Source organism: Phoxinus phoxinus (genome assembly GCF_949152265.1).
Source record: "Phoxinus phoxinus genome assembly, chromosome: 20".
Taxonomy (NCBI): domain Eukaryota; kingdom Metazoa; phylum Chordata; class Actinopteri; order Cypriniformes; family Leuciscidae; genus Phoxinus; species Phoxinus phoxinus.
The window spans coordinates 17118823-17142245 of NC_136895.1; the positions used below are offsets into that span (position 1 = coordinate 17118823).

The window sequence follows — 23423 nt, forward strand, 5'->3', positions numbered from 1 at the left end:
GAATTGGGTCACTTGAACCATGTAATGTAAATGAAGCCTAATTCTTTTTAATTATTTAATATATTTTTGGCAATCATTTTGACCTGGAAGAGAACACTGTAGAAAAATGATATGATCAATAAGCTATAACAATAATATGATTTTGCATTGCTTTAACCCATCAAAAAAAGTTAAGCAATTTTCAACTTAAAAAAATAAAATAAACATGTATATCTAGACATTATATGTCCAAGTCTAGTCTGAATATCAAATAACTTCAGCAGCCTATCAATGACACTATAAAAGCAAGAAAAGAAACCTAATGACATTTTTGAGACAAAAACGCAAATTTGAAAATCCAGAGTTCTTGCCAAAAAAAGGGGGAAATATAATTTATTTTTTTCCTCCTGAGGCAATACCTCAGAAAGGCCATTGAGCTCTTGCTAAGAGCATCTGCTGGCCTATGCTAATTTCAGGCCTGAAATTGTGATGCCCAGTATGAAAGAGTCCTTTGGCTATATTTCATGCACACATCTAGGTTAAAGGACAAGGGGTGGTTGAAATGACCGAGTGGACACAAAGGCCAACAGTGGCCCTGATCTTTAAACCCCAACGTAGGAGGAACTAGGACATTTCATAAAAGAGCAAAATAGAGTAAACGTTTTAGCGTTTATGTTCATACACAACCGACAGAGAAAGAAAAGCGGACATTTGAGTCTTTACAAAAATATATAACCAATTAAGAACATGTACTAATGAAGTTAACTCATTACTGCTGACAGCTCTCCTTAATCGTGTAATTTAACCACTTATTACCCAGCATCTGTCTGAACGCAACGTGGAACAGCAGGAAAATTAGTACGAGAATATCTGACGTCAGCCATTGTTGCTTCAGCTTGGCTAAATGCAAATGTGCTCCTTGATAAATCAGGCTCATATTAAGCTGATGCTCGTAAAAATAGGCCTGCATTACCTTTAAAACGTCCTTCCTACTATGCTAATATTTCATAAAATACTCAATGCAATATTTAATAAAAACATCATATATTAGTTAGATTTACTGTACTTTCATAATATCGTAATTAAGTGAAAGTGGTGAGTAAAATGATCAATTCGGCAATGCACTTCTAAAATGAAAATGGCACTTTTTAAAGAAATATTTCAGTTGCTTTCCCTAATTCAAACGCTGTCAACATTAAATTAAAATAACCTTTTAATGCATTCTCTGGTCGTGTGAATTTAAATTTCAATGGTGAATAATAAAAAATAAAAAAGTATTTGTCTATTTCGATATGTACTGTAACAGACATTTCAAATAATTCTACAATTAATTAAGTTTAAGTGCTTGAGCATGGCCAGAGAATAGTTAAAAATGATTAAGTAGCCTAATTTTATCAAAAGTCTTACGCAAGCATAATCATTTCTGAAAGCAACAAAGTTCAAAAGGTACTTTTGACCCAAATACAAACAGTTTTGCTTCGTGACTATGTTGAGCGATGTGAGCAGAGGGAGCGGTTTAGACGCATAATTGAACATTTAAAGAGGACAAGCTTGGGGTAATTACGCTAATTAAGAGCAGTAACTAATGAAGCCATCCCTCCTGCGACACAGTCACAGTCCACCGTACCATTACTCGCCATTAATCTTCCATAATCACCTATGCCGTGCGTTAGGGACATTCAGGCACGCAGCAAAGCATATTGTGACAGCCAGCCAATGGGAGGATCATTTCAACCCCTACATTGGCTTGTAATACTGTCCAACTGGACTAAAATGATAAATAAAAGAGCTTTTAAGAGTATCATTCACAGACCGGGCATAATTCAGCACAGTACTGAAGCACTGACTGCCAAATAAACTGGTACACACGGTCTCTTTCCAAAGTGATTTGAACTGTTAACTGCAGGGCATTCTGGGCATAGACCACCACTACAAAACAACCCTCAGTGGCTGCCGTCCAGTTTCTACTACTTTTTTTCCACAGTTTATAACGTATAAATGATAGCATGGAGCCAACAGTGTTTTACATAATAATGGATGGTTATTATGTAAAACAGTGGTTGGACAATGCTTTTATTTCATTCTGGTATGAACATCATTGCAAGCATGGAAGTACATTATAAAAGGTAGGAAATGGATTAGTGGTATAAAAATCAATGGCACGTGCCTGAAAATAGAGTGTTTAGCGTGATTTGAGCTAAAGAAGAACTTTTAATTACACAACTGTTGCCAGATTTTGTCGCTGAAACGTAATCACCAAACTTTTTTTATATATTTTGGTCCCAGATGAGTGCATGTTGTAAGCCTATTGAGGCATATTTCTAAAACCCAGAAGAGAATTAGGCATTGCTATAGAAGCTCCATACAAAAAATTCTGAACTCTCATTTCTCATGGCTACATTTTTAATGTTTACCAGGAGAATCTTAATGGGACAGGGTGATGGAAAAAATATGAGATGGGAGGAAAAATTATATTTCAATTAGGGATGTGCCGATCATGTTTTTTGTGCCCCCGATCCGAGTCGAATCATTGAATATCTTGAGTCTTGATCCGATGCTTGTATTTTCTTAGTGCTTGGTACACGCACACAGTACATACAAAGTACATTAAAGTTATTGAAATCAATCCAATGTATACAGGCCAGAGATGTGCAGAATGTAAAATTGCAATATAACTAGTACTACAGTTATTATATTTACAGGCCCACACACACACACACACACACACACACACACTACAATGGTAGACATTGTAACTACACTCAAAAAATGTATTTTGTTTGTTAATATTGTTTAATATTTTGTCACAACTTAATTTAATTGTGTTCAATCAACATAATATATTTAAAATGGAAGTTTACTAAATTCATTTGATTGAAAAATACATTCATCATTTTAACATCTAACTGGGCAGTGGATATGTAGTTCCCAGCATGCTTTGCAAGGGACTGCATACATTTAGGCATTAAAGTGTTATTTTATGTGTTTTTCAGTAAATGGAAAGATGTTGTTAGTTATTGTTAGTGTTTAATGTTCAGTTATGTTAGAAAAGGACTTTCTGTAATGTTTTTGAATTTTGTGGTTACCATTATGCAGAAGAGTGGCGACTGTGTTTAGGATGTGGGCACTCAGTATACACTTTATTTGCATTTAACCACACTTGAAGACCTGCACAAGTAATATTTTATATTACCATGTAAAAAGTGGTTTTAATTAGATAGTTCTATCCACTATTAACACTATTCTAGTCTATTCTAGACTAGTAACATCTAGATTGATTGTAGAGTCAAATTAGCTAAAATTATAATGTTGGTGATTTTAGGCAGAACAAAAACTAACCTGACTAAACTTTATCTAGCAAGATTGACAACATTAATTTAAGTTCATACAACAAGATTACAACAAATCATTTCAAACAAATTAGATTTTGTTGGAAAAATGTAATTCAATTTCGTGGAAAAGTTTTCCTTAATTTAATTAAGTTCGTTCAACAGCTTATTTTTTTAAGTGTAGACTGTGTGGTCGCAATTATGAATATGCGACTAGCCTAGTACTGATCAACGAGGAGGGAGGGGAGGGAATCTCAACCGCGATTCAAACCTCCATTTCCCACATAAGCACCAAGGCTCGATGTGCCACAGAACATGCAACAACCACTAAGCCACAGCTCAGTTAAATATTTAGTAACTCATCTGCATTTTCTTTTCAGGCCTTAGGTTTCTCAGGCTGCAGCTCAACACTGATCTTGGACAGTGATGCCACCTATTAACATTTAAACCGAGTGGACGGCTGGATGTAAGAAGAATCACTTTACAGTGAGCCAGCAGTGACACTCTTTAAGCCTTGGCCCTGATGTCCAAGTCCAAGACTGTTCCAGCAGTCACCACCTGAGTCTGACACCAGACCTGAAGGCCTGCATAGAGGTAACAAGGTGCTAGGGCAGCTCTCCAGGACAACTAAAACCAGTCAACTAGACTTAAAACAAACTAAAGCAGGTTTGTTTAGGCGCTAAAAATATCACTATGTAACTTAAGACACTGAAGGAACTTGCATAACTCAACAAAGACGGCAGGGAACATCAGATCAGAGAGCTAAAATACACTTTTGTTGTCAAAGCAGAAAGGTGATTTTGGAAATCTACCATCCTTTGGGTTTGTGAAAGGTGTTATTTCAGAACAGTGGCAGTATCACAAAGCGCAGAGGCTTTTTTAATGCCGTCTCTGGGGGGGTCGGCGCTACACCAGGCCAGTGTGACTGCCAGACAGCTCTGCTTGTCTGTTAATCTGCGCTCGCTGTGAAAGGGGGGCAAGCGAATGGCGCTGCCAAGCACGAGACGCATTGCAGATGGCAACACTTCCATATTCTGTTTCTTTTCTGGCCGACTCTCCTTCTCACCCACTGTTATTCATATGCATGGATATGTTGTGAATACTAGCATCATCGCTTTCCCTATATTTCCCGTTTCGCCGGTTTCCCCCCCTGCTGAGCCATGCTTATCGGATGACAATTTCGCATTCGGCGAGGTTCGGACGCGCTTCGTTTTTTTGAAATGTCGAGCGCAAATGTCTCAAACGAGCACGGTGGTGATGTTACAGCCAGAGCAAAGCATGCCCGTGGCACACTAGCTCAAAGTGCTTGTGATGCCCGCATGCTTTTTCTGGGTTTGTGCCGCAGCACTGCGATGGACATCTGCTGGGGCTTGGTGAACATATGTTTCCACAGCGCTCCATTTCCAAAATGAAAAACATAATGTCTGTCCAATTAAATATGCAAAAAACAAACACCTTTTTAACTAGCTCAAAAGACATTTTGTCATTTTTGAAGTTTAATATTTTGATTTCGTGACTCTTCGGGAACTTCTCTGAGAGGCACTGACAACTTTTAAAAGACTTTCTAAACGGATATTATCAATTTCAGAGAAATTCACCTGTACTTCAAGCCTTTTAATTAGCATTTTATTTTTCTGCCTTAATATTACAAAAAATGACATTAAAATTGTTGTTAATGGACAGGTTGCAAAAAGCCTTATTCATTCAAATGCAAACATTTTATGTAACCGAAACCTAAAAGTAGCTATTATTTTTTACACAAACATATTGTATATACAGTAGATTAGATAAAAAAAAAAAATAATAATAATTTCTAATACTTTACTCGTCATCAACAGCGCAAGCTATTGTTATGATCCCAACCACGACAAAATTAATTGCATTGTTTGGTCCCAGCCAGTCCAGCGTGAAGTCTGTCATTTGTCCAGTTAGCACATGGATATGATTAACTGTGGCAGGAGGCATGAAAGCGTTGAGCCTTACTGTAGGCTGATCAAATTAATTATGCTAAATAGCAAAAGAGGGAGAAGGCCAAACTACATTGTTCGCTGTGATCAGGGCTTAGTCCGTAAACCAGCCGCTCAAAACCACACTGACAAGCAGTGCAGAAGCTGAACTTGGAAAGGAATACAATCGTAGTGTGTGATTACAATCGTAAGTTGTCACAATATGTAAAAAAGCACCAACATATTAATGTATATGTGACAAGGAACATCAAGTTTAATCTCCTAAATTATTTGGAACCCTGTAAAAACTAATTGACCGACCTTGCAAAAAAAAAAAGAAAAAAAAAAGTATTCAGTTAGCTCAAAGAAATTAGTAAAAGAAGTCAAAAATAAGCATTCACCGTAATAAAAATAGCCAAATATTGAATGTGGTATACGTATATATAAAAAAATTGTTTTAAAATTACTTGAAAATATTTAAAATATATTTACTTTTATGGAGAGAAATAGTTTAACCAGTTCACCAGGGGAAAACAAATAAACAAATGGTAATTTCACACATAATACAAGCTCTAAATATATAACAATAGTCAAAGAGCTCAAACTTAAAGGGATAGTTCACCCAAAAATTCTGTTATCATTTACAAGTTGTTCCAAACCTGAACACAAAAGAAGATATTTTGAAGAATGTTTGGTTACTGTTTGGTTACCGACATAACTAACCCTTAAGTGGTTAACGTTAGTTCACCCAAAAATGAAATTCTGTCAGTAATTACTCACCGTCATGTTGTTCCAACCCCGTAAGACTTTCGTTCATATTCAGAACACAAATTAGGATATTTTGGTACTATAAGGTTATCCGGACCACATTATGGCCTACCCCTAACCCCGCCCCTAAACCTACCCGTTACTGGGGTTAAGACCAATCATACGATGGCCTATCCCTAACCCCGTCCCTAAACCTACCCGTCACTGGGGTTAAGACCAATCATACGATGGCCTATCCCTAACCCCGTCCCTAAACCTACCCGTCACTGGGGTTAAGACCAATCATACGATGGCCTACCCCTAACCCCGCCCCTAAACCTACCCGCCACTGGGGTTAAGACCAATCATACGATGGCCTATCCCTAACCCCGTCCCTAAACCTACCCGTCACTGGGGTTAAGACCAATCATACGATGGCCTACCCCTAACCCCGCCCCTAAACCTACCCGCCACTGGGGTTAAGACCAATCAGGGATGACTATACGGGACTAAAAGACACAGTGTGGTCCGGATAACCGTATAGTTCGATATTGTTAATGAAATCTGAGAGCTGGCTCACTCCTTATATAACTTTAGGCTTCTAGGCAATTTCATTCTGCCGGTCCAGAAAAGGTAGTAAAAACATCGTTAAAAATAGTCCAAGTGACTACTGTGGCTCACCCTTAAGTTTATCAAGCGACGAGAATTTTTGTGTGCAAAAACTTTCTGTGTGGGCCTGACCGTGAGTTCACGAGAGCGCCACGACGCATGCGCGAGAACTGAGAAGATGACGCAGATGGGTCTCGATGTAGTGTTTAAAATGGTTCTAAAGTGTGCATTTCCTGCATGTCCGAATCGTGAGAAACCAACGAGAAAACGTAAAAGCGCCTTACCAATGCCGCAAAATTAATGGTTTACCTTTTACACTTTCCCATTAGATGACCGTGAGCGTCATCTTCTCAGTTCTCGCGCATGCATCGTGGCGCTCTCGTGAACTCACGTCAGAGGCCCACACAGAAGAAAATGAATAGTTGAATAAAGTCGTTATTTTTGTTTTGTTTTTGCGCACAAAAAGTATTCAATCTCGGCACTTGATAAACTTAAGGTTGAGACACTGTAGTCACTTGGACTATTGTAACAATGTTTTTACTAATTTTTTGGACCGAGAGAATGAGATTTAATCAAAAATATCTTAATTTGTGTTCAAAAGATGAACGAAAGTCTTACGGGGTTGGACCAACATGAGGGTGAATAATTATTGACAGAATTTTAATTTTTTGGTGAACTAACCCATTAACTTATAAAAATGCATATTTCCGGTCCTTGATTCTAATTGGTTGAGTTCTTCGAAGCCGTTGTAAATTACTCTACAAACAACATACACTTGTGATCTCATTAAAATAAATAAAGACTTCAATCTGACAAGTTTTTGCCTTTGTTTAAGTTGTGTGTCAGGTGATCACCTTCAGTTGCCCACTGTCCTTCTTGTCCCCTCCTTTCTACAGCACCTTTCTCCATTTTTCCAAATTCACTCTCATTTTTCTCTCCACACCTTATCTTGCACACAAGGCCCTCTGCCAAAATCTCAATATGTTGTGCAGTGTGCACCTATAGTGACGATTTTCAATTAATGCCTCCATTCATCACTGTACAGTGCTCTAATTCTGGATGTCCCTATTCTACAGGGAACAGTGTGCTACGATTTTTGATGCCTGGGATACAGTAGCTCGGTTTACTCTAATGGACTTTTCCATTCAATCACATCTAATAAATTATGTCAAGAAGGCCTACAGATTCATTATTATTTCGTCAGCCTGAAAGGTCATAGGTCATCATTACAATATCAGTAGCCTAGTGTGTTTCTTATTATGGGTAGGCTACCTTTAAAAATAAACTAAGTAGTTTATTAAATTTGTCCACTAACAATTTCCAACAGTAAACATACATGCATCCCTTTTTTCCCCCATCATGAGCATTTTCACAACTGTATCATACACAGTTCAAACATCACACGTTTTGCATAACTTGACAACAATAACATATTGTAAAGGGATATTTACCTTGATTCTTGAAGATGACGACACAGAACTTAAGTAACACGATATGTTTTTTAGCTAACGACGCTACGGAAATCATTCTTTTTATGGCTGTAAATTGTAAAAATTGCGTAGGCCTATTTTTTAATTCCCTAGGACATTTAAGACACCATCACGAATCATTTCATGTTAATTTATCACTAATGTTAGTGGAACGCCGAGCCAAACAGCATTTGTAAGGGAATATTCTCTACGAAAAAGGTGTATTGTGGATTTGTGCGCCTGCGCGATACATCTTTTTCCCGCGACAACAAAGCGCGTCGCGCGTGAAGAACAACTTTTCACCTGTGTCAAATATTGTATGGTGTGTGTGTGTGTGTAGTGTGTGTGTGTACATGTTGTTAAATGTGTATTTTAACTGTTTATTAACTGAGATAGGCGAGATAAATATTGATCTTAAGACCGTATTTTTATATTTAAGGTGCTATCTTTTTTATCTAAAGTTATTGTGATTATTTGACCTGACAGAAAATTCGCGTTTTGTCAACTACGACGCGTCACCTGCTTACACTGAGGTAAAAAGCATAATTGACGTTATATATCTGAGGTATGATGTATTTATTTGCACAACAGTATTTATATTGCTCAAACTTATTTGAACTAGCATTACATGTAATTTAAATCGTATTTTAAATGTATGACGAATGTTGGTGGGTACACTTTGCCTAACATATTATAGTAGTATCGTGTTTTAAGGTACCATCATCATACTTAGCTGTTTTTGGACCTTTACCATATTTTTAGTAGCCTACTTCAACATGTAAAGATATGTGGCAACTCAAATATGTTTGGTATGGCAGATATGTAAATATATGTTTTGTGTCATATGTCAACATGTATTGTATCTCATAATATTGTATATCAATTTAAAATATTTTATAAATTACATTTTATAAATATTTTTTTTCAGAACTGAAGAGAGGGGGTAATCAGTGGGAAGTGAAGGTCAAGACAACAGTGCTGAGGATGCTGCTGGCTGACATGGGACATCTCAGTGACAGCTTTGGCCGCCATTCATCGCCATTCTATGTGATTAAATATGATGTGCCAGGATGGACATCACTGAGGCGGGTATATTGTAGGGCAAGAGCCCTGCACCACACAAACTGCCTATTGCCTTAAATAGCAGAATGGCACAACATCTTGTTTTGGGGAGATGCAGCACTGTAGCATTTGGCATACCTTATCAGCATTTGGCCGCCATTCATAATGTCTGCAGGGCTTTTTTTCTTCCAGTGTCCCAGTTTTTGTACTCATGCAACATAGCAAATCCTTCAAAAGTTGTATGTTTTTCTTGACTCAGCCATCAACTTTCCACTAACAAAATTGATGAATGCCTTCAAATGATCCATTATGATGTCTTTAAAGATTTGTGGGTATAAATAGCACTGAAGGACACTCCTGAACCACTTCCAGAGAAAGGTTATCTGCCAACCAGTCATTAATCTGTTGCGTGGGGTTAATTGTCTTGGAGTTTGTTTCCTTGTCAACCTGGTAACAAAATGACCATCGCTTTAAAGGCATTCATCAACTCCAATATTTAGAGGAAAAGTTGCCTGGGTGTGATTATAATGAACGTGAAGCTGGTATAGCACATCTTGGCCACATGTAGATGCATCAAGCAGATGGTCCTCATGGCCATAGCTCAAGCCTCTTCTCTTTACTCGACTTTCTTATCTCTGCCAGGCCCTTAGTCTCAGGCTGTGCGCTTCTGGCACCCGTCACGCACAATATTCCATTTTCACGCACACAGGCTTTATCAACCATAAACACAGATATGTGCGTATTGGGACCAGCTGTCCCATTCGATTCACATTCTTACTTTTTGTCAAATTTAATTGTGTTATTTCCACACCTTTTTGAATCTAAATTCAAACACTCGCACCAAATGTCCGCCTTGAATATCGACAGCCGTGTTTTTCCAGACACATGCATTGCAGCTCGAGTAAATAGTTCTGGATTTCATTCTCATTGATTCCAGACAGGTTTTTTCCAACAATGGGTGCATTATTGGATGGTTTTCCCTGGCTTCCTCTGGCAAATTGAAACATTTTGGACCGCGCTAGGGCAGACGACCATGCGGTGTGTTTCTAATTGGTGGAGCGCATTTGCAGCAGGTCCCTATTACTTTCTTTGTTTAGCGTTTGTCTAGCAGGCGAATTCAAGCGGAAGTTTTCCACAGTGGCATTGGGCTTCTATTTCTCTCAAGTTAGTCTCTTATTGGGAAGTATTTCTGTCATCACTTGTCCACAGTAGTTTAAGCTCTCATGTCTTTTGAATACTTGTCTTGGAGTGTAGCAGACCTGCATGTGACATTTCAAAGACACCGTTGAGGTATCAGACATAACAGCCGAGTAATATCAATGCTAACATGACCACAGATGACGAGGAACTGTTTATTTGGCTTCATGCAATTCCCTTTACAGTTTAATAACCTGGAACATAATGGCATCTGCCAACAATCAGAAGGGAGAATGCATGGAAATAAACACTAGTGCTTCCTGGTTTTGTCAAATGCCTCAAGTTTGCTCTGCTGGGCATTTTTTTGCTTATAGAATTAGACTTCCTAGGATGTTAAAACTTGTTTAGGCCATGCACAGCATTTTATTCGTGCTAGTAGATAATTTAATTTATTGCAAGAATATAATAAATTACACATTTTTATCTGCTAGATCAATGATTTTGAATTTGGGATACATTTTTTTTACAGCACAAATATTGTTAAGTTTTTATCCAATTACAACCTCTTTTTTTTTAACCAAAATTTCATAACTCTGTCTTCCTGAAATTACACTTAACATTTTTTTTTTTTTTTTGCTTAAACCCCAACACTTTCTTTCAATCGACTGCAAGTTCATAATCAGATTTAGCTCCATCCAATCAACAACCACAGGATAGAACAAGTCCCTGTCCTACGTTTCGTTCCATTTCATTTATTTTATCGATTTCATTTGAATGTACATCATAATATGGAAGAAAAGATCAATAGCTACTTCTGTTTCTTTGTGACTTTAATGTTACATTTGTTGATATTTTATAGCTCAGGTTAGAGTTTCAGTTAAGTATCAACATAGTCTCTCTCTCAGATGTTTCTCCTTAAAATTGTTTAGGATAGATACGCAATGGTCTCCATACAGAAAGACCAAGTTGAAATCTATGAGAACATAGTGTGCCAAAATGCAGTTTTTTCTCTGAATCTTGACACTCTTCAGCATACTTTGTCTTTTTTTTTTTTTTTTTTAGAAATTGGGAACATTGCCAGGTAATAAAACCAGTGTTTTCAGCCTGTTACTAATTTGACATTGGCAAAAAGTAAAAATAAATAAATAAATATGAAGGCTATCAGAAAGCATTTAGTTTAGGTAAGAAAAAAGAGGCATGTAATGCTTAACAAAGTGTGATGTGATGTACTCCAGCATGTGGAAATGCTAAATGTGCATGAAGAGAATGATTTATTTTGGAAAATGAATTTGTCATATCTACAATTCGAAAACAGTTAGTAACGTCAATGTAGCGTGATTTCGGGAGCATGTCGTTCATGGTTTGCAGACTGACGGCTGCAGCTGGTGATATTTTTTTCCGGAGTTACCCGCAAACCAGATCTTGATTCCAGCACATGTACGCTATACTGTAGAATAGATCTGTACCTTGTAAAATTCAGACCTGCCTTTGATTTGCTAAGTTTCCTGTTATAGAAAGTAACTGGCATTGCTAGGTGGCGGAGTACTTTTCCATCTCAGAGTTGTGCCAGATTAAAAGAAAAACAGATGTAGATAATCATGTTTTGGGGCATTTGAAGTAAAATAAGGTTAGCAAGAAGATGCCGTACATGCATGTGTGGTTTGATTTTTCTCATAGATTGAAATAGACTCTAACCACTCTCGTGTGCAGCAGAAATAGACAGAAAAGTCTTTAATCTAAAAAATACTGAAATTCCTATTTTTGCATGTATTGAGATTGGGACTTTTCAAATGGTTTATCAGAGATATTGGTTATTAGAACATCTAAACACTTTTATTTTTTGTGTAGGTTCATTTTGTCATTGATTATCCACAGTGTTTGATATGCATTGTTTATTGAACATACTTAAACTGTTCTTCCTTTTTAGTTTTTGATATATATATGGAAAGGGAGTCCGCTATATATTCAAGTATGTCATTTTCTTCACCAGGATAGAGTTTATTAAAGTAAGATACTCTATGAGATGAGATGTCACCGAAAGTCTTATATATGAAACTTCAGAGCAAATTTAATCAAAGCAGGTCAGATCAGTACAAGAGTGCCTTCTACTGGGCAACAGAGGAACGTGGGATAACACATTTCATGTGTTAGTTTTTCTATTTCAGTAAATGATTTGTGTTGATATGAATTTCGCACATAGGGGAAGGTGTTCATTTTATCTCCATTATTTTTTTATAGGTACAATTTTTTTTTCATTGAAATTCTAAAATGCTAGATTTGATTGACATCCATGTGCAATCTTTTTTATTTTCTGTAAGTTATTATTTATTTGGAAACATTACATTTTAATATTGACAATTAAATAGCTTATTTAATAGGTTGTTTACATATTTATACACGCATATTTGATCCAGTGGTCGCACTTGCTTCATTTAAATGCATCTCTCTTTATATAATTCCACAGAAACTCTTCAGAAGCAGTACCACTTAATAAACAGACAGCATTGTTGAAATGATTCCCTCCCAAGCTTTCATAGTGAGAGGGCTGTAATTGCATTCCTGCGCAATGTTAGCCCAGTCTTTGGCTGTGTGTGAACTCTGATGACCTGTGAGATGTATATAGTAAACAGTGCTTGCTGGCTGTATGGCACGGCTCCCAATCAGGGCTAGTGTCCAGACCCCTGCCGTTCTGTTCACAAGACTATCTGCCGTCATTTCTCTCCGAGCCCAGCGTTACGGCGGCAGGCTTCAGCAGCCGCAAGTTTTATTTTGAGTCAGAAAGTTCACACTAAAAGCACTTAAAATAGAAGTACTTACTGTATAGTCGAATAATAATAAAGCTAAAATTTCTTCAAATATGTTTGAATAACTATTGCAAGTTGTTAATTTTGCCATGTTGAATGTGATAGATTCTAAGGACATTATTTTGAAGTTTTATTTTATTTAAAATTGTTGTTTGTGTTTCAAGCTGGGAATAATTGAATTAACATAAGGCATTTTCAAGAGGTTTGTTTTTAGTGTATTTTTAACTAAGCAAAATAGACTGAAAAAGTTGATGACCACTCTTTTTAATCTGCCTACAGGTTTGCCGACCCGGACCCTGGAGTAAGGGTTACCTGTGGTGCTCCACTTCTCCTTTCCCAACAATGTTCCCAATATCTCCGGCTAAATCACATTCCTCAGCCAGCGTCACAATGGGAGAACTGTTTGATGGTTAGTCTCTCCCTCTCTCGCCCATATCTCAGGTATTCCCCTTACTTAGGAACCTGAAGCACCCAGACCTCTCATAACCTCTGTCGCTATATCACTTTTGAGAAAATGCTTTCAAGAAAAGAAAATATATATCAAGCTTTAAAAGTGAAAATATATATATAGTGTTGCTGTGTTTTAATAATAAAATAATTAGCAAAAAAAACCCAGTTGTACTCGCATACTTAATTTTAAATATAAATAAATGAATAAAAGTCTTTAATTAGAAAATACCGTAGAAACTGTTATATGCGAGTGTCGCCGTAAATGATATCAGGATGGTCAGTGCCATAACTTTGTTAATAATTTACAGTCAAATAATTTGAAGATTGTAAAAGCAGAACTGTCAATGAGCGCTGATTATTTCTGCTCTACTACGATTCGAAAATAAATTTGCCCCCAAAAAAGAACTTTTTCCGGCACAGGGGGAAGAAGTCCAAAACAAAACATTGCATGATAGTCTTTAAGTAGTTCCATCTGTCCAGCAGAATTTCAGGCTAATAGCCTGTGGCGCATCAGTCCGTTCCCTTAACTCCCGCAACCTGACTCTGTCCTATTAAATCTCTCCACTCCTCCAAAAAAAAAGTGAATGAAAGAGAAAAAGATCTCGAGCAGACCTAAGTCAACCAAATTGTGATAGTGATGATGATGGTGATGATGGTGGCGGTGATGAAGCGCGAGCCCTAATTAAGGAGAAAAAATGACCTCAGGCACTCAGTGATGTGGAAAAAAAGGGCTCATCATTGTGGTGTATTTTTTTAAGGACAGCTCGCTCTGTGAGCAGATGACTGCCGCTCACCTTGCCACGGGGTCTGCGTGAGATTGGTTCATTGTCAAGGATTTTTTTTACCCATGATTCCATATGGTATGGAGTGGGCTACATGTTGCCCAACATGCCAGTGCAAATGTTTTCTCAATTAGGTGTCTTATCTCCGGTGAGTGCACTAGCATCAGATGAAGCTTGCTGACAGCGTAATGGCAGCTAAAACCTCGGAAGGCTCCATCAAATGGCAGCTCTGCTACGACATCTCGGCCAGGACTTGGTGGATGGTAAGTTGGCAGCGACCAAACCTTTTTTTTCTTCTTCTTCTTCTTCTTCTTTTACCTTTTTTTTTTTTTTTTTAAGAAAAACTTCCCTCCTTCGTTTTTATGCACACAGAACACACTTTGTTTTTTGAAACTCCTCTCTTCCTTTTATGTCCAGTTGGTGGCAATTCGTTTTTTTTTTTTATTGTAGTTTTGTTCCACACAATAGCTCCTCTGTGGCTCCTGTCACATTTGTCTTCTTTGTGTGCTCTTTAATGTACTCCTCTTTTATTGTCCACTTTGTTAAAGATGTCAGATGATAATTGACTCCATTTTTTTTATATACTTGAGTACGGAAAAATATATCCTCGTCGAAAACAAAAGCTCTTTTGTCACTTTTGTGACATTTCTCATTCATTCATTACTTTCCTGCTGTCAGTCCGTATCCGCAAACGAGACATCTCGTGTGTTTGTTTTTTCTTCTTCCTCAGCATGTTCCGCTTTCACTTGACAGAAAAGTTTTGCGCAGGAGTCCAAAGAAGGAGAAACAGGACAGGTCTTGCATCGATTCTTTTAATCCCTTGTTTACACTGAGGTTTTTGTGGTGCACGCGGTCGGTCGCTCAGTGCTCAGTCGGTGCTCCGCTCCTCGGCTATGACACTCCGTCGCTGCAATTAAAGCATGAAGAGGGGAGAGGGAAAAAAAAAACTCCAAAGTGTTCTGGGACAAGACGGACTCTGTGCCGGGGCAGATTAACTTGCTTGTTGTGGTCAGTGAGGCCAGACAACCTTTGACATAACTGTCGCTCCACCAGAAATGAAGAGAGGTAAAAGTGGGAGAGGAAAAAAAAAGTCTGGTTTGTAGATCGCAGCAAGATGAGGAGGGGTAGGGATTCACAATAGTCTATTGTGGCCGGCAGTTATACAAATGAGCCGCGTCGGGTACATGAAAGGCTTTTTCAGAGTGTCCAGGGTTCATTAGGCAATGATTCATTAGCCCTGCTTGAACTTAAACAGCATTATTGCCTTCGTTATTATAATTGCTGTTTTTTTTAACAAACCTTCATGGTGTCCGGAAGAACTTGTTCTTTTGTCAAACACTCCTTTGCCAACTTAAACACTAGGTAGTTGTGTTGCACGGGAACAATAACTGTATTATTTGCCAGTTAGGGGAGCATAAACTTCAGATCTCAAACTGTGTCTCCCCCTCCTTCCACTTCCCCCCTCAGCTGGGTCACACAAGCTTGTCTCTCGGTATGACACTGCTGAGGAAAGTTGGTGTGAGAGAAACTGGAGTACATGTTTCTTTATGGGAAACTACTTGAGCGGCCAGATTAGAGGAAGAGAAATGTTATATTCTGGTATCTGGGTGGAGGGCTTAATGGGATCGGTGAAGTTGAGGGTGGTAATGTGCACGAATCCGTCTCCGCGATGCACATTAGGTCGAGGCACCGCGGGAACGTGAGCTTGTGCAACTGCTTGGGGACTTTTTTTGTCTGTAATTTGTTAGATTTAGTTCTGATTTTTTTTAGTTCTGAGTTTGTATGCATTTTGTTTTTCTCCGTTGGTCATAAATTGCACTTCCTTTAATATTTTATCATTCATTTGGCTTGCAAAGATAACGGAGAACAGAGATGCGTGACATTACTTACTTCTGTTGTGCTGGTCTTAATATGTTGTTCAATTTAATGACAACTTAACATTTTTTAATTCATTTGTTGCTTTGCAAATCTCAATATAGTGCACATTAAGGGTTTAAAACCTGAATTGTGTTAAGAATATTAAAATATTCAGTTTTTTTTAAAAATATGTGACTTGATATAGTTTCAAATTCTGAAATCAAATTCCACAAATTCTAAATTCACATTTGATAAATGTTTTTGCAAAAATATTGTGAGAATTTTAAAAATAATTTACATATTCAAATTGTCATTAGTTAAAGGAATGTTTTCCTAATGCAACATGTGGCCAAGTTTAGATCAACATTTTTTGTATGCGTTTGTATCTGCCATATTGTATTTCCAGTAATTAATAATGCTGATTTTTAAATTTAACATTTGTGTGCACGCACACACACACAAAAAAAATAAATCATATTTATATCAAATAGTATTTAATATTATTAAAAAAAATGTGTTGCTCAGCTCGTTTAAACTATTATTTTTCTTTAAATAAAAATCCCCTTCTGATCTCACTTATAAAATTAGCATTCAACTTTTTGATTTGGTGAAATAAATACTTGGTATAGTAATACATTTTTCATTAGTTCACATGGTTGTTTTATGTATTTTTTAGGGGGATAAAAGGAAAGTTGAAAGTAATTGAATGACAAACATTGAAAGTAAAAAATAAGTGAATTGTATATGATGTGACCTCCTCAGCCATCCTTTTCTTTGCCCTTTTCTACTGTTACTTGACCAGTAATGCCTGAAACATCCAGACAACCAATACAATGCTCTCAGTTTACATTTATATTAAATGTACACTTTTATTAAATTTCACATGGCTATTTATTTGTGCATCTATAAGCTCAATGTCACAGTTGGATTGTCAGAACATGTTACTTTTTCAGTGGCAATTACTCATAAAATTCGGATAATTGAAGAGCGAGCAACACCGACATCCTCACTTAAAATAAAATAGTAATCATCCATATCCTTTATAAAGCTTCTTTAATGCATGTAGACATTATAAAATACCCGCTGCAATTAATACCGCTTGTTCTCCTGCGGTGCTTGAGCTTTTGGGGCAGAGAAGCGGACCAGATCGGGTGTGATGTCCACTCACCAATGCACTAATGCTGCTGTGATGGGATCCCTTACCACCTAAGGGGCTAATGGGATTTTATCCTCTGTACAATTGGCACGTCTCTAATCTGCTTGTCAGTGAGCAGACACCCCCGAGAGGGACCAAATTTGAGGGTGAGAGTCGGAGGGAACAGGGCGAGGGCATAAAATCATTATATGATCGCTGCTGTAAGGGTCCACTGGAAAACGCCGCCCGCAGCGCCAACGTCACAGATCAAATTAGGTTAAAAGAGAGACAAAAACACCGTCAGGTTTCATAAGCCCTCCGTGTTAATTCTCTTCACACGTGCCGTTTAAATAGGTTCTGGGTTATTGCAATATATTGAAGAAGCTTTTGAATAGGACCTTATAATTATAATGCGATATAATTGCATCCATCTTATGTAAAACTTGTTAATTACGGTCTTAAGGCGACCTTGAGTGTATATAATGGAAAATAAATTATTCATGAATTTGCGATTATTTCTTATATTGGATTTAGATTATTATATCTTTTTATAGGACTCTCAATGATTAGTAATTGCGTCTTTTTGCCTTTATATTTTTGACTTTTCAAATAATATACTGATAAATCATTTAATGTTCTGCAAGCACATTTTTGTCACTGTATTTTGAAGTATTGGAAATTGTATGATGTTTAAAATGGTAAAAATGTTAAATTGTATCTTCTGTTTTATAATGCTGAATAATAATCCAACAGTGAAATAAGCAACCTAGATTGTTAGAACAAATCACAGCTGGAGTTCATTTTAAAAAGTAGTTTACTAAATAACCTAAAAGTAGGCCTACTTTTTTATTGAAGAAGTTTTATTTTATTACACACTCTTTCAATGTAACAATGCTTTAAAGCGCTAAGACCACATGGCAAAACCTGACACAAATCTATTGTGGCACTTTGTTTTACACAACGTCCCATTTTTGCCGCCTGTTGTCCGGGTAGTGTGTGTTATGTCGGAGTGGAAGATGTTTCTAATTTGGCCTCCACCGTGGACTACGGAGAAATGATTAGAGTGGAGGAAATTGGAGGATTAAAATTGTCTGCTTGAACTTCCTGAGCACCGCATGCTCTCTCAGTGTCTCTGCTCTGGGACTTCCAGGCCGAGCCCTGAGGCGAGGGAGCAGCTTCTCTATCCCACTCGCTCAGACCTCCAGAGCGGGGCTGGTGCTCAGGGCACACACTGAGCGTTCAGTGACTCTCAATCTGTTAATGTGCTTCGTGTTACCAGCCCTGAATGACTCACCGCCCACCTGATGGAGTCGGAATTAATTTGCCAATGGGTGACAGAGCAGCACCTTTAAAAAAGCAATTCAGGCCTAGCAAATGTTTGTTTTTTCACTTAATATGTGACACACACACACACACACACACACACACACACACACACACACACACACACACACACACACACACACACACACACACACACACACACACACAGAGAGAGAGAGAGAGAGAGAGACCAAAACACTATAATATGTTTTTTAGCTACTGAGTAGGCAGACTTGCATTATAAAGAATTCTGATTTCGGAGTAGTTTTTTTTTTACTTTGGAGACTTTCTGCTTGACTTAAGTAAAGTCTCTAATATCCGTTCATATGTTTAATGTCTTTTGTAGAAAATGTGCCTGAGGGTGTCTTTGCCTCTTTTGTAATGTGATGTATATCTGCTTCATGAGCCTAGTGTTTCATGCCCAGTTCCAAGAGCTCATTTTATTACTTGTTTTCATGTATGCATATATATATACACCCCCACCCCCCACCCCCATATTACAACTGCCAGAAGCTGTGAAATTCGTGTTGGAATAAATTAATGCATTGATGGGCTCTGAGAATATTGACAGGTGAATTTTAGCATTCTCTCAAGCTCGCACTTGGCACACGATTGTTTTGTTGGCTTTCCATCAAGAGATGCGAAAAAAACGTGGATCAGATTTGGATGTGGCTCCGTGGTTCAAAAAAAAAAAAAAAACCGAAAACAACAGAGGAAGTAAAGGAAGCTGAATTTGGAGTCAGTTCAAGATATTAACTGAGAAACCTTTGTGTCTTATCAAATATGCTGGACCGTTTTGCAATGTTTTTCAAAAATAGGTGCTTCATGTTGGATTTCCACTGTTGTTCCTTTTGAGACCGACACACTTTCTCAAAGTTTTTGCGGAAATTACATGAATGCCTATTTTAAGAGCAGCTTATATATATATATATATATATATATATATACAGTGTATTTATATATAAATGCTATCATAAATATAATTAAATTTAATTCATCTCATATATGTAATTTGAGTAATTAGAATAAATGTTTAAGCTTTTGCACTGAAACCTATTATACACATTATGCATATTAAATGTGTAATGTGCCACATTTCTCCATTATAGCGACGCAGACAGGTTGATGGCTGCTCCCAGTGGCCGGGTTGTCACTGCTATGTGACACCTATACCCTTGCCAAGGCCAAATGGCCTTTTCTAAGCATGTAGAGCGAGCGTTAAGGACGATTTGGGCCAACTGCCGTAAAACAGTCCTCCCCATACACGCAAAGTGTCTGTGTTCGTCTATATCTGACCTGATGCTATCAAAGCTGTTTGTGAGACGGTTCATCTTGTTGTCTCCCTTATACCTTCCCTACCTCCCCCTCTTTTCGATCTAAGCCTGTGTCTGTGTGTCTATGCTGTGGAATGAAAGGATCAATTGTGTGGAAGAGATGCGTGTGAAATCCCTGCTGTCTAGTGGGGGTTAGGGGTCGCTATGTGAGAAAAAGGACCCTTTTCTATTCCTGGCATGGGTCTGTGTGGAACGCCACTCTCGGCAGGGCAGCCCCCTCCCCTTCTCTGTCGCTCTTTCGCCCAAGTCCCTCGCTTTTCTCGTACTCTCTCGCTCTCTATCTGCCCCTCTCTTTTTCTCTCCCTAGAGATCTATGGCTACTGGCCAAGACAGCTGGGTCTTTGGGCCAGTCTGGTGCCTTTTTCTTGCCTTGTTTGGGACAATAAGAGTGAAGATGCTCCCTTCAGATGCTTCTTTTAAAGAGTTTAGGTACACTTCTAACAATACTGTAAAGACTTTTTACTGGCATCTGTGGTTCTATGAAGAACCTTTAACATCCGTAGGACCTTTCCATTGCACAAAAGGTTCTTTATAGTAAAAAAATTGTTCTTCACACTAAGAAAAAAAATACATATTTTAAGAACTGTTCGGTGAGAACTTCTTGGGGAACCAAAAAGAGCAGCTTGTCGCTGTGAAAAACTCCTTTTTAAAAATTTTTAAGAGCGTAAGATCGGTTTTAATCCAGTAGAAAGATCGACAACTGTTTGGTTTTATGTCATTTATACCCAATTATGCGTGATGTAACTAAATCCAGTGACTTTTCCAGTGCCGATCTCCTTTTTTAGGACTTTTTCATATGCTTAATACAGGCTTGATGTATTCAAAAGGTTGATATCAAATCTTGAGGATGTCTCTGAGGAGTTTCTAAACCAGGTATAGACTGTGCAATGGCACTCAGCCATTTATTTGCCAATTATGGCCTGAACCAAAGTGTCTCATCTTTGCAGTTTGGCGCACTCTTTTTCTTGTTTTTTCTTGTTCTCCAAGCCGCAATCATCAGTTTGTTTATAAAGTTTTCGCTGTCATGTCTCACTTGATACTCGTCTTTCCATGAACGCAGCGGCAGTTGAATGGCTCGGTACCCAAGTATGCAGAATGCGTGTTCTTTGGGAGTTGTCTTTTTTTTTTGTCATGAAAAAAAAAAACAAGGAAACAGATTCCAAAAACACCATCTGGTATTTGGAGGGGTATTTTTGCGTCTGTATCTGTGTGTACGTGTGTGTGTGTGTTAGGGGGGTGAGAACTGTTTTTTTTTTCCATAGCCTTCATCTTGGTCTCCAGCCACCCACCGTTTTGCTGCCAAAAAAAGGTGTAAGTCGCCAATTGAAGGGGGAACATGGGTAGTATTTGTGGGTGCGGGGCTTCACTGGTATCACTGGATCACGGCCAGAGCTATTATCCCTTCTAGTCTCTAACAACACCACCACACTCACCTGCTCCAAAATATCTGACGAAGTGATCTCCAAACATTCAGTTGTTTGATTTATGACCGTAGTTTGTAGCCACTGAACCACACCTTCCTTGTAGAAGTCACAGTTCGTGATGTTTGCTTGTCGGACTAAAATGTCTTGAAATTGACTAAAATAAGTCATCAAGTACCTGCCATCACCATTTATCATGTTAACAATCATGCTGAAATAAACAGTGGCACCAAAACATATTTGGTCACTTAAGCCACATATGCATTTGCACACTTGCATTTGATCATTCCAAGCAGCATTTGCTCATTTAATCTAATGGAATGGCATTCACATAATATAAACATAACATGAATCTAAAATAATAATATAATATAATTATATATAATCTCATTCATATACTATCTAATGCTGTAATATCCAACTAATATTTAAATGTTGCTCATGTGTTCATCTATGTGTTCACATAATGCTCTGATTGTGCGATACTGGTGTCATCTATACAGAATTGGTCATTTTCTCTGCTTGTGAAATCCCAGTACAGTATGTTCCCACTTAAGCTGTGGCAAAAACATGTGAGGGTCCTTTCCCTGTGTTTGGCCTTAGACAAGCAAAACCTTGAAATATGAACTGTATGTAGTATGCACATCTGGTTAAATTGGGTGTAACAACAGTGTCAGTGTGTATATGCTAACAAAATTCAGCCTGAAACTAATTGTTTGTTTTTTTGTAGTTTAATGTCCCTGTGTCCTAGTTTAATTATGACCTGTTAGAAGTGTTTATAGGAATTTAAAACTCATCTGTCTGATGTAGGCCTGATTTTAGGATCAATCAGATGAGTGGATGGTTACTGAAAATAAAATCTAGATTGCCACTTAATTCATTAAAAATATCTAGTTAGATTAGGCGAGATTACGGTTCAGCGAATGATCAGAGATGAGTGTGTTTGTTGGGTGACGATGCTGATGGAGGCAGGACATGCAGAGGACAGAGAGTGTGTGTGAGAGAGAGGCAGTATGGACAGATGTCACTGAAATCAGGAGATTAAATATGATAAGACCACCACTGCAATCACCTCTGGAAAACATTGCTTGTTGCCAGATAATGAGAGAATTGGCCTACTTTCATAAGGTCAGAGATATGTCACTTGCACATAGTCTACCTGTTCATCCACCTGATATTTACACAGGTGACACTGTATTTTTTTTGTGGAATAAATTTGATGTTATAAAAAAATCATTTTCATTTTTAAAATGTGTTTAATTAATTTTTTATATATATTTTTTATATATACCATTACCATGATGTTGTAAAAGAAATAAAGCACATGCTTAAAGTACTAACGTACATTAGTGATTTTACTGCAGTTAAGGGTTTTTAGGCGTTCACTTTTCCATTTTTCTTAACAACACACTTATTACATATGTTATTTGCTGCCTGCATGTTAAAATAACTGAAACTTTGTGTGTCCTGTCCCACTCACCCCTCTCCGCCCATCTAATTAAATTGATTCAGAGCTGTGCCTTCCTAGCAGGGAGGCCCCATTACTTATGCCTGCCCAGTGCAGGTCACCTCATGACCCCCCTGAGCCTGTCGCCATGTTACACATGCTTCCAACAGGGGGTGCTGCTGACCCCATGACTCTGGGGAGGCTTAACAGCTGGTGGGGGCATCTCTGGAGGCCAACATCCCTGCAAGCGTCTCATTTAGGTTTACACCATTTGCATTTAAGTTATTTTTTTTGTGCTAAACTAAATAGTGGTTAACACTATATCCACATGGGTTATCCTGTATGAGATGCCATATTCCTGCCTGGATTCCCCCCCCCCTCCCCCTTTTCCCCCTCTTCCCCCTCTTTGGGCAGATTAAAGTGAGAGCCAGCTGGAGCCAGGGGACAAGCTGCCACGGGCCTCTCCAAGGTGACCCCTGGCAAAGCTGGCAGCACATCTGTAGCCCTGATGCATCCAGGAACTCTGTTGCCCCCTTTGCAGCCGAGGGATGCTTGCAGGGACAAGCCAGCGAGGGGGCCGACTGTCCTCTTG

At 38.2% G+C, this 23423-nt stretch overlaps 2 protein-coding genes across 5 annotated transcripts in view; one reads left to right on the plus strand and one right to left on the minus strand.

Annotated features, from left to right (window-relative positions):
• Positions 1-8303, minus strand: part of frem1b (Fras1 related extracellular matrix 1b) — a 46449-nt gene extending 38146 nt beyond the window's left edge. The window contains exon 1 of the mRNA XM_079592155.1: positions 8062-8303. The gene's annotated coding sequence lies outside the window, so the exon portion shown is untranslated. The remainder of the gene's footprint in view (positions 1-8061) is intronic.
• Positions 8304-9011: 708 nt separating this feature from the next.
• Positions 9012-23423, plus strand: part of nfia (nuclear factor I/A) — a 151646-nt gene continuing 137234 nt past the window's right edge. For all 4 annotated transcript variants that reach the window (XM_079592157.1, XM_079592159.1, XM_079592158.1 and 1 more), the window contains exons 1-3: positions 9012-9164; positions 13362-13491; positions 14476-14577. In XM_079592157.1, the coding sequence (XP_079448283.1) occupies positions 9064-9164; positions 13362-13491; positions 14476-14577 (333 nt within the window). In that variant the 5' untranslated portion in view covers positions 9012-9063. The remainder of the gene's footprint in view (positions 9165-13361; positions 13492-14475; positions 14578-23423) is intronic.